This window comes from Sinohyriopsis cumingii, chromosome 15 (genome assembly GCF_028554795.1).
Source record: "Sinohyriopsis cumingii isolate HCF-2022 chromosome 15, ASM2855479v2, whole genome shotgun sequence".
In the NCBI taxonomy this organism is placed as follows: domain Eukaryota; kingdom Metazoa; phylum Mollusca; class Bivalvia; order Unionida; family Unionidae; genus Sinohyriopsis; species Sinohyriopsis cumingii.
The window spans coordinates 39,876,765-39,894,372 of NC_142975.1; the positions used below are offsets into that span (position 1 = coordinate 39,876,765).

General features: G+C 36.6%; 1 protein-coding gene across 2 annotated transcripts in view; it reads right to left on the reverse strand.

The window, feature by feature from the left end:
• Positions 1–6,171: 6,171 nt before the first annotated feature.
• The window catches only part of LOC149781660 (G protein-coupled receptor dmsr-1-like), a 416,747-nt gene continuing 405,310 nt past the window's right edge, over positions 6,172–17,608 (reverse strand). For both annotated transcript variants that reach the window (XM_089935735.1, XM_089935736.1), the window contains exon 4: positions 6,172–11,229. In XM_089935735.1, the coding sequence (XP_089791861.1) occupies positions 9,795–11,015 (1,221 nt within the window). In that variant the 5' untranslated portion in view covers positions 11,016–11,229 and the 3' untranslated portion in view covers positions 6,172–9,794. The remainder of the gene's footprint in view (positions 11,230–17,608) is intronic.

The window sequence follows — 17,608 nt, forward strand, 5'->3', positions numbered from 1 at the left end:
AGTGTGTGCCTGCAATTCATACCCCGCCTCATGCCTCAGACTGTCACTCTCATGTTAGTGTGTGTCAGCAATTCATACCCCGCCTCATGCCTCAGACTGTCATTCTCATGTTAGTGTGTGCCTGCAATTCATACCCCGTCTCATGCCTCAGACTGTCATTCCCATGTTAGTGTGTGCCTGCAATTCATACCCCGCCTCATGCCTCAGACTGTCATTCTCATGTTAGTGTGTGTCAGCAATTCATACCCTCTCCATGCCTTAGACTGTCCTTCCCACGATAGTATGTGCCTGTAATTCATGTCCCTCTCCATGCTTCGGACTGTCCCTGTACTTCCCATGTTAGTGTGTGCCTTCAGTTCACACCCCTCCTCATGCGTTTGACTGTCCTTTCCTTGTTAGCGTGTGCTTGGAATACCTACCCCTCCTCTTGCCTCAGACTGTCATTCCCATGTTAGTGTGTGTCAGCAATTCATACCCTCTCCATGCCTTAGATTGTTATTCCAGCGATAGTATGTGCCTGCAATTCATACCCCTCTCACTGCTTCGGACTGTCCTTGCAATGTTAGTGTGTGTCTGCAATACTTACTCTTCCTCATGTCTCAGACTGTCCTTCCCGTGTTAGTGTATGCCAACAGTTCATACCCCTCCCCATGCCCCAGACTGGCACTGTCCTTCCCATGTTAGTGTGTGCTTGCAATTCATATCCTTTCTTATGCCTCATACGGTCCATCCTTAGTGTGTGCCTGCAATGTATACCCCTCCTCATGCGTCAGACTGTCCTTCACCTGTGTGTGTGTCAGAAATTCACACCCGTCCTCATCTGTCAGACTGTTCTTACCATGTTAGTGTGTGCCTGTAATTCATACCCCTATCCATGCATTAGACTTTCCTTCCCATGTTAATGTGTGTCAGAAATTCATACCCCTCCCCATGCCGCATACTGTCCTTCCCATGTTCGTGTGTGCATGCAGTGACAAATTGACATCGTACTCATAAATCTAGCCTACGTCTGCAGCGTTGTTCTTTGGTGGCAGAATGATAGTGCAATCATTAATCTAGTATGACTTCACAACGTAGCACACTCGATGGCAAAATGACAGCGTACTCTTTAATCTGGTTTGACTTTACAGCGTAGTGTGCCGCGATTATCAAATGACATCACTTCACGTTAATCTGGTCTGATGGAAGAAGATAGTCATCATGAATATCTCCAATAATGAGTCCTGGAAACGCCAATATGCTCGATGATAAAGAAAATACATTACAACGAGGGGTAAAACACTTCAGCAACATCCCGGATAACATTCATCCATCAGTGAGGAAGCAAATGAGTGTCTGTCACAAGTTGTAATCAACGTAACACTTGCTTATCCCCCAATGCTGACTGAACTGTGAAATTAATCGACGTGCTACCAAATCGCAAAGCACCTGGAGTTGATGCCATACCATCAGAAATCGACAAAACAGGAACGTCGCACACCACATATCAGCTGACTAATCTCTTCAAGCCAATGTTTGTTTAGAACACATACACGAGGACTTCAAGGATGCATCCATGGTCCACTAGTACAAAGGGAAAGGAAACAGACAAAAACCGGTATACATACATACATACATACATACATGTGTGTGATTTAGATTTTTAACGTAGCTTTAACACTTTTTCAGCCATATCGCTACGATGTCTGCAGTGTGGCAGTTTAAAGTGATGTCTAACACTGGGGCATCATGCCACAGATACGTAGCATGTCCCATGTCAGCTTTTATCACATTTAATCCAGAACAGTCTTTGTGAAGATTCACTTCGACCTTTTTCTCTCCTCCTCCCCATGTCAGTGTTCAACTTGAAAAGCTAGCATCTCCGAGGAAGCCTAAAAGGAATAGTGCTTTCCTCGTTAAACAAGAAAAGGGGACTAGGTGGAGTGGTTGTCTTGTAAGGAAAGACAGGTTGTAGTGTTAGCACGAACAATGTCTGAAAGATGACAGCATTAATGTAAGCAATTTTAATTTTTCATGTAATTTTCTAGTTTTGATTGTTTGTTTTGTGCAAATATGTTTGATATGAATAGGTTCCATATTATGTATCGTTTATTCAATTTCATGGAAATCTGTTGATGCTAGATTTGTTGAACAAGTTATCTCTTTAATTTTACAGCTACTAATTCATTGATACACTTGACGGATTGCATGCTATATAAGTTTTCAATTGTGTAGGATTTCATAGGGTTATATGAAATAATTTCCTTTGTCTGTTAGGACAATACGGATTATCGTGAGTGAACGATAATCGCACATTTATATCTGATTTCGTAATGTTTAAATGATCTTGTCAATTTGGAATTGCTTTGAGCTAGTCTACCTAGATGATATCCATAAGAACAAAACTATGACTATTGATAAATGTTTGTAGGTATATGGGTTCAATATTCATACAAACATCAACTCTGACAGTTACGACGAAGGATGGGCAGGATCTACCCCAACTCCAACCCGTTAGGGTAGGCATCTTACTTTGTACAAAGACGACGAGTCCAAATCTTATCACGCAGGTCTTTGCACACCCGACCACCAAATCCCCGTATCCATTTACCTATAGTTTTAAAATATTTCATTGTAATGAACCCCTCTGAAAGTATTTTAGCCCATGTTTATTGTCTTGCTATAGTTTCATCTTCCCTGCTTTGAGACATGGGTATTTGAGACATGTGTCTTTGAGACATGGATCTTCCTAAGAGATTTGACTCTTTCAGAATCGAAGTCGTGTTGGTTTCGGTAATCCTTTCTCTTGGACAGATTTATATCGTTATGTTCTTGTGGTAATCCTGCTGTTCAACAGGAAAGTGACAAAGATTTGGTTGGTTTACCCGAAATGCCAGATAACTCTGCTTGCGAAAAAGAAGGCACATCAGATCGTAAATCGACTGCAACTATTTAAGCTCATGTTATCAAGTATTGATGGACCATTGTGGTCATTGTCTATGTGCTGAAATGTATTTGATAAGGCAACATCTGCAAGCATTTTCATAAATGCCATTTCGGACACAACATATTTATGCAGATTACAGGCGACACAACAGAACTTGACATAAAGTACTTGCAATATATTAAAACAGGTTTATATCACGTATAGTCAAAGAAAAAATGATTTTTCCCCCCAGAATAATATATACAAAGATGTGTTATTTGATCTGTTAAAATCAGTTTACTCCATTTCCAGAAAAGGAACTTAACAATTTTATTTTGTTCTGAAGTCTTGCTGTATGCATGTCTCTCTTTCAGTGTTTACCTTGGTTACTCTGCTTTATGGTTGCCGTGGAGATTCGAGATATCCCCGTGAATCCCTAGAGAAAAGTTCGAGGATGTGAAGGCTGTAATTTCGTATACGTCATGACTATATGATGGTGTGCTTTCACAAACAGTAGCTTATGGAGTATTTGGAACTATCTCTGATCTATCCAATCAGTTCAATCAAAATTAAAAAATGCAGGTTGTTCATTCTAAACAAATCCCATAAATCAATTGCTTTCGCTGCTATTAGTGACAACACTTCAACCAATAGTTAAAATGGCATTGAAATGACCGACAAACATCTTTTGACTTCAAAATCTTCCAAAAACGAGTGACCGAAGAAGGTCAAACAGTCTTGTTACAACTTGAAAGCCCCGTCCGTTGTATATGTACTATTTACGGCGTTGACACTTTGGAAGAGACACAGATTGTATTCATCTTGACAGATGATGTAATATCTTAAAAAAAAGGAAATCAGTTATGAAAAAGAGACACATAACGGAAATATGTAACCTTGGTAACAAATGAGAGAAAACATTGAACGAAATCCGCTTATATACACTAAAGTAGTTCGATATTATTCTCTGTGATAAAAGTTATATCACATGGTTACGAACTCAAAGAATGTTGGCAGAGAAAACTCGGCGCTAAGCCACCTCTATATCTCTGCCAAGATCCGTTTGGTTGCCTCACTTATGATGAATTATTATGCACCCCATTCTCCCTCTGCATCTTACACAATATGAAGAATACAGATCATCACGGTATTTGATAAGTTGTAAATAAATGAGAGAGAGAGAGAGAGAGAGAGAGAGAGAGTTGTCGTAAAATGTTAACATAAGTGCATAAGCAATACTACTTTTCGCTATTGTATCGCTGTTGCGTCAAGAAGGAAGTGGAACAAACCTGCTATAACACCACTCTCTAGAATAATGCCCTATGTCCGCATAAATATTTCTGTTACGGATGCCTCACAGATGATTCAGCATTTTTTTTATGACACCTGACTTCAGTATTACTGTTTCTTATATGGTCTTTCGGAGCAACGTATTCTATGTAGTGTCAGTCTTATTAAACCTATCATCTCCCTCATGTCTTCAAAATGTATTGGTAAATATATAATTTGGTTTTTATGAACGGACAAAATTGGACTAGTAAATTTCATTGAAACGTTGCCAACTTTTCTATATAGTACAAATTCTAAAAAAGAACAGTTTTAATCACTTTATTTGAAAAGGTATCACCCTGAATTGTAAACATTGTTTTATTTAAACTTTGGTCATTACCACTGAACGAAGCAAAGTGGATTAATTACTGGTTTAATAAATAGTGAAATACGACTGATCCGATACTGCCATTACATGGACCTATCACAGAGTCGGTATCTGTCAATTATTTTTGTAAAATACATATTAAATCTAACGTAGTCTAAATAACGACTTTGATCCCTGATGTAACAGACAGAGGGTATATATCTTGTTGCCATGACGATCAGAATACACTTAAGACCAATATAACATATGTAATAGGGTGCTTTTTCTACAGATATGAATTCTGAGAGAGTGACAGGTGCACGGTGAAGTGGTTTGCATTTGCAACATGCACAACGCCTATAATGTTGACATACCGCTTTGTTATTTTCGTGTACCCCGTCCACTGGCTTTCACCTCTAAACATGTTTTGGTCTACAACCTTAACACTTAATAGCTGACCACTACATCTTTGTCCCCCTCCCCAAAAATTGCTGAATGTGCCCCTGATACTTAATCGTTAGCAGTTATTAAAATAGATAAAATGATATTTTGCCAGATTATACAATACAAGCTTCTTAAAGTGCAATGAATAAATTAAAAAATATATCAAATGTAAATAATGTTATCACCTCTTTTTTTAACAACTTACCTTTTAAGTCCATGGAGTGAAAATGACCAAGCGGGGCTTGCAGTTGTTTGTTAGGTGAACATCTGAAGTGGGGGCGCTCTACAGGTGTAAATTGAAGTTTGCTTTTGAAACATGTGCAGTGGAGAGAATGTTGCCATGCCCCAATATTACTTTCATCTACTGTGGCAGACATTTTTTGGGATATTGTTCTTGTGAAAATTGTACATTATCTAAGCAAACACCTAACTAATATGACCGCTCATAAAATCGGCCAAGATTAGTACACCATTTTTAGCAGTTATTAAAAATTGGAAACAAATTTTGACAGACTAGACTATACCAGCTTTCGAAAGTGCAATGAATGAATTACCATGTATATATATACTAAAAAAAGTTACCGGCTCTTTTTAACAATTGGCCTCTGAAGTCCAGGAAGTGAAAAGACGAAGTGGAGCTAGCAATGTTTCGAATGAAGCACATCTGAAGTAAGGCCAAGCTGTATACACTATATCCCATATTATGCCCATCTATCATAAATCAGAATAAAGGGAATTAACAGGTTATTTTTTGTAGCCGTATCTAATATACAAGGTCTTTTTGTCAAATAGCCAGTATAACCAGTGAGGAAAACCAAGGAAATTCCTTTTCTTGGAATATCTAATTACACCTAATCAAAATACGAAACTGTAGAGCGCACCTTATAAAGATGGTATAAATAGTGTTACCATGGAGAAAAGAATAAAAAAAACGACCAGGATTGCCAGTGTGATCAAAATAAAATAACGACCAGTATCCTTGACGTAGCATTCAGATGTAAATTTTATTGACAGGACGGTCAGAATAAACTATTACGTAAGACTCAACTCAACTATAAGAACGAACTTAAAAATATCCTCACATCCGTTTGTTTTTATAAGATCATATATATATAAATCATACATAATAGGGGAGTATCGAATGTTAAATCAACGTTTAATGAGAAAGAAATACACTTAACAAAGATGATTGTTATTCATTTTTATTCATCGCACTGAAACAATATACCAACCCATTTGCAATACAAACATTAATTATGGCCGTCATAATAGGACACGAATGACTTGTAGGTCGCGTACAAATACATGATGACACATAGGCTAGCATCGTCAAAGTGTGTGATATATTACGTTTGACGGGATTGACAGGGAATTTTTAAGTTGGTTATGTGAAAATTACTATATAAAAAAATCTATATATCCTTATATATCCTTATAGAAAATAAACTGACGGGTATCGAATTAAAAGATCGTTCTGTTGTCCATATCATGAGGAACGTGATTCTATACTTTTAATAAAAAATGTTTCAAATTTGTGTAATATTTTCACTTTCATTCTAAATTTGAAAGGTTCTTCGAAGTTAAGGCCTATGATAAGCATAGACTTACCCTTTCTAACTTCGACTTGTCAGTTAATAATCACAGATTTCTCAGGATGAAAACAAAATTTGAACGTGCTTTACTAATTTGGACAAATTTCGATGACAGAATAATGTAAAGAAATTAAGAGGTGATTATAACTGTGATTTTCAAAAAGTTGCGCTATTTTTAATTCAAAACTAGATTAATGAACAAGTAAATATTAAAATCTATAAATAAAGTAGTAACAGTTAAATAACATGCGTGTATATATACACACACACACACACATATATATATATATATATATATATATATATATATATATATATATATATATATATATATATATATATATATATATATATATATATATATATATATATATATATGTGAGTGTAACTTAAACCACCGAATAATATGAATGCTTATCTATTGTTAAGAAAATATTGGGAATTAATGGATTCCTTAAGCTCAGGGTGGGTAGCTTTCTACACTAGACAACTATTGTATTAAACAGGACATCGATTTTATATAGTTACATATTTATATTATATACAGTCTATCAATGATAATGCATGCACCCAGTGTTCATGTAACACATAGCTGTTAGTAATAGCTTATTTAGAAAATACATGCACCCAGTGCTCACGTAACATCTAGCTGCCAGAAATAGCCTATTTAGACAGTGCATGCACTGTTCACGTAACACCTAGCTGTCAGTAATAGCCTATTTAGACAGTACATGCACTATTCACGCTACACCTAGCTGTCATTAATAGCCTATTCAGGCAGTAGATGCACCCAGTACTCATGTAATACCTAACTGTCTATTTATACAGTACATGCACTATTCATGTAACACCTAGCTGTCAGTCATAACCTATAAAACAGTTAATGCACCCAATGTTCACGTAACACCTAACTGTCAGTAAAAACCTACACAGACAGTACGTGCACCGTTAACTTAACACCTAGCTGTCAGTAATATTCTATTTAGACAGTGCACGCACTGTTCACGTAACACCAAGCTGCTAATAACATCCTATTTAGACAGTACGTGCAATGTTCACGTAACACATATCTGTCAGTAAAAGCATATAAAGACAGTAAATGCACCCAATTTCTCGTAACACCTAGCTGTCAGTAATAGCCTATTTAGACAGTACATGCACTGTTCACGTAACACCTAGCTGTCAGTAATAGTCTGTTTAGACAGTAAATGCACTGTTCACGTAACACCTAGCTGTCAGTAATAGTCTGTTTAGACAGTACATGCACTGTTCACGTAACACCTAGCTGTCAGTAATAGTCTGTTTAGACAGTACGTGCACTGTTCACGTGACACCTAGCTGTCAGTAAAAGCATATAAAGACAGTAAATGCACCCAATTTCTCGTAACACCTAGCCGTCAGTAATAGCCTATTTAGACAGTACATGCACTGTTCACGTAACACCTAGCTGTCAGTAATAGTCTGTTTAGACAGTACATGCACTGTTCACGTAACACCTAGCTGTCAGTAATAGTCTGTTTAGACAGTACATGCACTGTTCACGTAACACCTAGCTGTCAGTAATAGTCTGTTTAGACAGTACGTGCACTGTTCACGTAACACCTAGCTGTCAGTAATAGTCTGTTTAGACAGTACGTGCATTGTTCACGTAACACCTAGCTGTCAGTAATAGTCTGTTTAGACAGTACATGCACTGGTCACGTAATACTTAGCTACTAGTAGTATACCAGTTAGATATTGCATGTAGTCACCGTTGACGTAAAACCTAGCTGGATGACATACTTTGCAATAGTGCCAGTGAACTTCTTAGTACATTTAATACAATACATTTTATTTTCTTTCTTTTTTCCTAAATAAATAACTTGAAATAAGCGACTTGTACTGATATGATGACTTAGAATCAGAGACAGAGACAGTTATATGTTTGTTTTTGTATCTGTATTTACCAGCGGAAATCGGGCTATTTTAGGAAGCATGTTGCTACAAAGCTATTTTCCCATAATTAATCAGTAACTAAATCTTGTTCAAATAATTTGAAGGCGGGAAATATCCAGATGCATTATGACAGTTTTAAAGTCAAAATTGATCAAGACACTGAAAAGTCCGATTTCATCACGACACTGTGACAAGTCCAAATGCATTATGACACTGTGACAAGTCCAAATGCACCATGACACTGATTAAAGTAGTTTCGTGGGTTTTTCGAAAGTTCAAGTTTTATTCATGAAGTACAACAAATGTTATTCAAATCGTTCCTTTCAAAGATACATTTGCAAAGTAGTGCCAAATTCGGCGGAGGCACTTACGAAAGCCGAGAACAAAGTAGTGCCAAATTTGCTTTCCGTGGCAGAGGCACTTACAAAAGAATAGGAAAGAGCAGTGCTAAATTTTGCGGAGGGACTTACAAAACCCTGGAACAAAGTAGTGCCAATTATTCTCTACATGGCGGAGGCACTTACAAAAGCCTAAACAATGTAGATATATGATATTTACAATAGATAGCATGTACGTATATTTCGGCTCTCTACACAGAAAGGTACATGATGGTATTAGATACGTACAAAGATTTCATGATAAAGGCGAAGTCTGGTCATCTATCTACAATTGTTGTATTACTTAATTTTCAATAATTTCAATCTTTATCATTATATACGTTTTCTACTTGTATTTTACTAATTTGAACACAAGTTTTCTTTCTATAATGTCTTAATAAAAATACAATTTGCTGTAAAGACTGTAGATGCGTATATTCGCTTCAACAAGTCTGGGTCAAACTCCCAAGGCAAAATGTGCGGGCAGATGCCTCTATAATTTTGGTGAATTATTTTCGTCTTCGATATACTTAGACTATCAGCAAGCAAATAATCTAATATGCTTGTATTGCGGTCATATATTAACTTCGTCTCTCAAATTTAGTCACAATATTTTAATTGTCTGTATATACTGACCCCACTGGTATATTGAATACACTGTGCCTGTAACTCACCTGATTTTGACATTAAAATTTTATTTTACTGGATCTAGTTTTTGCTTTAGATATTTCTGCTCATTTACTAGAAATAGCCTTAATGACCTCTTAGCCCCGATGGGTGTAATGTCGCTAGAATACTATGTACAAGTGTAAATAAAATTAGAAAGTTTTTAGTGTCTTCATTTATATTGATATGACATCGGTGTCATAACATCCTTTAGATTTTATGCTCAAGCGCTGGCACTTTCACACTTCAGAATCCCGAGTGGCGCCAATTGTTGTGACGTTCGTCAATTTTCGGCGATCCACGAGTTTCGGGAAGCAGGAACAAAACACCATGAGAAACGTGTCACGGAACTGTTTGCTCATGGTACAGTATAAAACGAAATTAATTCCGTTATTGATAAGAGTTAAAATATCCATAAGATCTCCTAGCGGGGTATACACTTTGTGAAAGAAGTTCTCTATTAAGTCGCTAAGTACATGCATTACACCCTGTGGAATCTCCGTGATCAAAAATAAAATAACCACAGTAAGCAGCATCCGTGTTGTCCGGATGCTTCTTTTGCTTCGCTTACTACCATTACCGATTGGCTGCGTTTCACCGTTATTTGGTGTACAAGATGTTTGGTTCAAAAGCAGTTTTCTTCTTCTTTCTGCTCCCCGCATTGTTCGAACAAGGAGAAAACTAAATATGGTGAGAAGCACGCACGGAATTATTTTTACTAGAGTAGCTTGAATCCAAAAATTGCACTTTTTCATAACTTGTTCCCAGAAGTAAGTGTTTTTTACATCAATCCAAAATATAGTGCCATTTACCTTTGTAGTATCCATCTTCAGAGCTGACATAGTCTCGCTGTATATGCTATAGTTTACTGAGTTTGGTATGCATACAATCGTCACCACAACTGACACAATAATCACTGATAATTTCGCCCTCTTGACGCTGCAAAGCTTCGCACCACGCCTTGGAAAGCGGATGAAGACGTACCGGAAAACGGCGAGAGTGACCGTCAACCATATTGATATTGAATGTAGGATCACGCTTAGTATGGCATAAGCCATTTGAAATCTGGCACATCCTATCGTATCCCTATGTGGATGGGCTACCGTCCCGTAAATGACATACATCTGGAGAGCATACGGAAAATACAAGGCCATTGTAAGCCCATCCGATATTGCGAGTCCTGTCAATATGATATTTGTAGATGATATCATATTTTTCCTGGTCAGAATTATTATGTTTAATATATTAGCAATAACTCCGAATACACACACTATTGCTGCTAAGTAACCGTGGATCGGACGATAAGATTCCTGGAATTTATGGAGGCCTTCCGAATGATCAACTGCCGATACGTAGTTTCCCATGATTGTAGAATTGCTGGGCACCAATGTTTCATTGTATACAAAATAATTATACGAATAACTGAGTGATACATTTATCCCCAAGAGACCTTTACTCATATTTCCTAAAAGGGAATTTCTGATATTCCCTCTTTTCTCACACTCTTCACTCAAACAAAAAGATTTCTCCTTGAGGTTCTCTTCAGTAGTCTAATGGAAACTCTTTTCGTGGATCGCGTTTTGTTGTTAGTGCGAATAGTCACCTGTTATATGTCACTGAGGTATAGAGCCATTTATGATGAGTCTTCAGTACAGCGTCTTGTTGATTCAGATTCTGCAATGGAAAACAATAAACTCCAAGTTCAACTTGTTTCTTCCACAATGTAAGTTTGGCATTTGACATATGAATGCTCTGAGTGAAGTGTGCTACAATATATGACCTGTGTTCCTAAGGCACCATATTTGACTTGGATAAACAACTGCAATGGCGTCACTTCAATTTCTCAAGAACATTGACAAATAAAACCTTTGAGTACATATTAAACATTAATTAACGTTGTTCAGAATCAATGTAATACACTTAACAACGTCCGTTTGAAAACCTTGGGACATTGATTTTTAAAGCATATTTTTGGACACCCATACAGTATTATTGATTGACCCATATGTAACTACATATTTTCCCACGCATGGCCATCGCAGCTTGTCCCTGGTGTAATGGCTGTATCAACATATCAGGACAGTTTCAGTTCGGGATGATTATATAAACACATTCCGGGCTGTCTATTTCTAAGAATATGGTTAAAAAATCTAATAAAATCAACAACAAAAAAAAAATCTGAGGCTGTTTGGGTTTAAGATGTTTTCCGAAATAACCCGGGTTTTTTTTCTATCCATATGCTAGTCTGATCTTTGGAAATATTTACTCATCAGTACATTATGAAATGAAAGGTAGAAATTATGTAATAACAAAATTCTATAGGTTGAACCAATAAGCGGATTTGGGAAGTCACTTGGGAGCAATTTGCCATTATAATGCAATACGCCTCCGGTTTTGATTACCAAGTAGTGTATGTAGCGAATGAAGATAATGCTACTTAATTTTGCAGGCTATTTTGCAGTTTATAATTTGCTTTACTAAATATGTAGTTTTTCACACTGCAGGTGCGCCCACGTCCGGGTGTGGCAAAGGTGGGGGTGGGGGTGGATCTTGGCCGGAAACGCCGAAAGCCAGGTGGGTATATCTGTCAGATGTATCCAGCTGGCCTTTTGCGCTTCTATATGGAATTTCCCTCCCTTGCTTCGTCCGGTTGTGAGTGCTCCTGCAGTTGGAGAAACACAAAGAAAAGCCAAACACCCGCACTTCCACGCTGGACTGGATGTCCGCAGAACGTTGGCCATTTCCCACACAAGACGATCTTTTATTTCTATTCCCCAACGAGCGTGCCGTAACGTCTAGTAGGGATAGCTCGCATGGTGGTGGTGGCTATATTACCACCCAGTGAGAAATTAATTAGTGAGCCGTGTGCACAATGTTTACATTCCCCGACATGACTGCTGACAATGTATTCAGATTAGGGGAAAAATCGTGTTGAGTGGTGGCTCCATTTTCAATATACAAGTTGACGTAAATGGCTGCATGTCCGAAAGCGTCGAAAATTCAAGATTAGTCAGTTAGTATATGGAAAAGAGACATATCATGTTTTGCTATAGGAAAGAATTTGGAGATAATGAAAACTTATGTGACATTTAATTGCTTATTTGAAATGAGATAATATTTCTTCGTTACACACACACACACACACACACACACACACACACATATATGGACTAATTAACTGACGATAAACTTCGTACTGCATACAATTACAGAACGATCCTTGCGGTAGTGAATCTTTAATTATATATTACATATTGAGATATTGAAATATATCAGCGGGATAATTTTTTTTATCGACATAATGGCAAGTGCTAACAGGTTATAATTACTCTTTCACGTGAAACCTGAAAATTATTAGTGACTGAAATTCGGTGACTGATTGTTATTCGATATCCTGTGTCACCTTTCAGTACTGTATACTTGTTGCACACTACGGCAAGCAGTAAAATTATTTTGGGGAAAAGACACAAAAACATTATTTGGCCAATAAAGTAGTACAGTTGTTTAAATGGCAATCTCAGCATACAGGCAATGGCAGTTTAAGGCCATCTAGGGAAGTGGCAAGTTATGGCAATCTCAGCATAATGGTGTTTGACAACGATTTAGAAATCTGGCATTTGTGAGTGTTGACTGCAAAAACCAAATTAGCTGACAAAAGACGTTTGGGTGCAAAGTCAGTTATATATCTGTACATGTACTACAAGCTTGCCAAGGCCATAAGATTCATAAATACACAAAATAAAGAACCAAAATCAGTACAAGTAACTACACAATACTTAAGATATTTTACATGAAGGTATTACGCGCTCCAAAAGGTCAGATACTATGGCTCTTTTATGCTTATATAAGACTTCCACCCCAACAATCTTTACTTTATCAATCTGCACAAGAAATGTGTCTAAGAAATAATAAATATCTTTATTTACGTATGAAGAGCGTCATTTATTTGACAAATAGCACAGCTTCAAAGCATCATATGTACAAGCTAAATTTGTAAAAGGTAGTTGTCATTTCAGGAATGAAATTTAGGAACCTCATCGATGTAACAATGCAGCCGTTAGTCATATCGGCAAAAATGGAAGAAAATTCTTGCAAATCGACGGTTTTCGCTGGAAAGTATATAATAAGAAAGAAAATTATTATTTCTTAATAGTTATAAGGAAATGTTGCACTTGTGAAGAGGAAAGATTATGTATTATTACTTCATTCGTGACGAAACAGTGTTTCCTACTTTAACCGTGCCAAGCAATGTTTCCCATTTCACTCGTGAAATATTTATTGATATATACATAAGCAACTCTTAGATATCCTCTATTTATTATTGTTATCAAAATGGCATAACGTAAGTCATTGATAGCATGGCCGTGTTATATGAAGAATTACCATTGCAACACGTTCATATCACGTGATGTGCTCCCATCTAAAGAAAAATAATTTCTTACCAGAATCAGGTACAAAAGACCATTTCAGTGGGGTCATACAGGGTAAAAAGCTGGTGAAATGAGAAAGTTGTCCTTTAAATTTCAATTGCATATGTCGAGAATTCCAGTTTCACACGAGGAGTCAAATTGTTGGCTTGAGAATTCCATTTCATATTTCGAGTTTTGCAACTTCGTCTGATGAATTACATAGCAGTGGTTGAAAGTCCCATTTTCTCACCGAACCTTTAGATTTTATCTGTTTAATTACACAGCGGTTATTGCAATTTTAATGCTGTGTGCAGAACATTCTCGCTTAAACGTCGAATCCAAATGTTTGCGTTGAAAGTTCCATTTCATATGTCACGTTTTTGTTGAAATTTTTAGTTTGCATGCCGAGATTTTATATTTACATTTTTTATTTTCAAAGCGGTGGTTGAAATTTCAATGTTGTATGTCGAGAAATCTAATTTCACACGTTAAGCAATGGCAGTAGGATGTTCCATTTCCTAGAAGTTTCCACAAATATGGAAGACATTGTTTTATGTATACTCCTCTGTTTATTCTCGCATCTCTTTTTGAAACATGTGTGATGTTAATTACATTACATATATTTTGTATTGATATCGTGTAATGTTAATTACATGACATGTATTTTGTATTGATATCGTGTAATGTTAATTACATTACATGTATTTTGCATTGATATCGTGTAATGTTAATTACATTACATGTATTTTGTATTGATATCGTGTAATGACTATCTGATTCATGACCGAGCGAGATGAATTGCCCGCTAATACCATACCTGTCATAAATAATTAAGACCCTAAAGCAATTCGTTCTACAACATGCTCACTAACCCCTTTTATCTTGGGTTCAAGGTCACAGATAATTTATGTTAAAAGTTTGGTTGGTTTTTCTTTTGCTAATATTTCATAAACTCCTTAATAGATTCTCATCACACTTGGTATTGGTCATTAAAAAGCTAAGACATTCTTACTCACCCCTATGACCTTGGATACAAGGTCATATTTGTATAAAGTTCATAAAAGGTTTTTATTTGCTTATATTTCCTAAACTCCTTGAAGGATTTGTTCATTACAGGAATGAGTCAAAACAAAGCTAAGAATTCATTTGTTGATATGCACACTTGTCCTTTCGACTTATGGTCATGGGTTAAGAACCAAGCCCAATCATGGGTGGTAGCGGGGTTGTCATATAGCTCGGGCCTAAACCTATATGGGGTTACCAGCTTTTTTTAGACCTATTCGTTGTGTACTTAAATGCCTTTTAAATCCTTATATAGTAAATTATATGGGCTTGTTTTGGCATTAGATTCATTTTTAAAGTTCTGTATAATCTGGGTCTAGAGGCCTCAATCTCTATGAGTGGCCCGTGCTTCTTTCGATCTCTGAAGGGTTCTAGTCACAATCATATAACAAATTTGTCTTTTGGCTTTTTTGTTGTCTGGATATATTTCCGGTTCCACTTGATGCGCTTCCTTCATACCTGAGGTGAAGTTCGCCCATTATATCGTTGTATCATAGTCATATAGAAAATTTGCATTAATGTTTTAGTTAAAGTTTGGTTTTATTTTCATTCAATCTTATTTTGTAAACATCTTGATGGATCTTGTTCTTACATTGCATGAATTATTATGAAAGAAAGACAATTAATACAGCAACACACTGTGCTGGTTGTTGCCTCAACATTTAGGCCTGGACTTCTTGTGTTTAGTTCTTATTATGAAGGATTATATGCATCATGGGTATCCTGCTTGGTGTTGAGATACGTCTTCGTGAGTGCAAGGCTGTAGAAACGTTGTGACAGATAAATGCGCTAGAATTGTGCACAACAAAAGTTCACAAGATTGTACAATGAGCGGCACATCTCTGACTTACTTGAGGAACATAACCACAACCCACCCCATCTTCGATAGCCAAGGTTCAGATATGTTATCACTATCTACACCTTTGCGGATCGAGCTGATATTTCTGTGAACTTCATTGGATGCGGCAGCAAGCCACCGGATCCAATCAAGATTAAGTTGTTAAAATTTGAACACTATTCCTGCATGATCGATACCAGAAGAGCACACAACATGAATGGGCTCAGAAATTAGCAATTTTCCACTGCCGGGCCTTGTTTGTCCAAATGAATTAAACTGAAATACACCTGTAATGACTTTTCTCTGGTACATAGTCATACTTTAGATGTTAAACGGACAAAGTATTCTTTTGAAGTCAATTGTCTTCACCATTTTTGGCCGATGTACAATGCAGCGCTGTTTGATGCTATTGGTTTGTTGGCATTACATACTAAGGGAAACAACTCATGAAATCCAGAAGATGTCTCTTGGACAAAGCATTAAAATACGTGCTCGATACACCAAGGATACGCCAAGGTGTAGATAGGGTGAACATATCTGAACCTTGGTTAGCGAAGATGCCACCCACCCGCCCACGGTCCCAGCCATTTTAGAATGGCACGGCAGCAGGCTTTTCATTTCCCGTTTATTTATTTTTACATTTAGACAGGCGTTGTTTTTTTACTTCATCAATTTATTCAGTTGCAAAATGTCTCGTTCATTTTTCACAAACGTAAACGTGAATTTTCTTTGCAATTAATGAACTTCGTATGAAACGTCTGATTTTTCGAATTTTGGGAATCGAATATTCCGTTTGAATATTATTGAACACCAAAACAGCAATAATAATAATAATAATAATAATAATAATAATAATAATAATAAATAATAAATAATAATAATAGTACTACTACTACTACTACTGCTACTACTAATAATAATAATAATAATTAATAATAATAGTACTACTACTACTACTACTACTACTACTACTACTAATAATAATAATAATAATAATAATAATTAATAATAATAATAGTACTACTACTACTACTACTACTACTACTAATAATAATAATAATAATAATAAGTAACAACAAACCAGAGATGGATGGGGTGGCGGAGTCAGAGGAAAATATCTTCCACCCCGAAAAATATGAGCGTGAAGGAACCAGAACGTTTCCTAGAGGAATTGATCGTTAAAGTTAGATGTCTGAAATTATGCCATGGAAACGTTTAAAATGTAGAGGCTCATCCATAACTGTAATTTCTCAATCGGCCCCTGGTGCCTTTTTATCGTGAGATACACGTTTAAACCGCCCTTTCTGGAGGATGTTAGTTCCCTGCCCTTATTAGTTTCCGAGGGAAGCACTTTTTATATGCTTCTCTTGATAGAAGTGCGCGAAAAGGTTACAATATTTGCCATACACATTGCTAGCAAATTGTCCCTTCTTACAACTTTATGCTGCAGTGAATACGCAATGATGGAACCCGTTCATTTTAATGGACTACACAATGACAGAGCCCGTTCATTTTAATGGAATACACATTGATTGAGCCGGTTCATTTTAATGGAATACACAATGACGGAGCCCGTTTATTTTAATAGACTACACAATAATGGAGCCCGTTCATTTTATTGGAATACACAATGATTGAGCCTGTTCATTTTAATGGAATACACAAAGCCCGTTCATTTTAATGTGATACACACTCACGGAGCGCGTTCATTTTAAAAGAATACAAACAGAACATATTCAGTAAT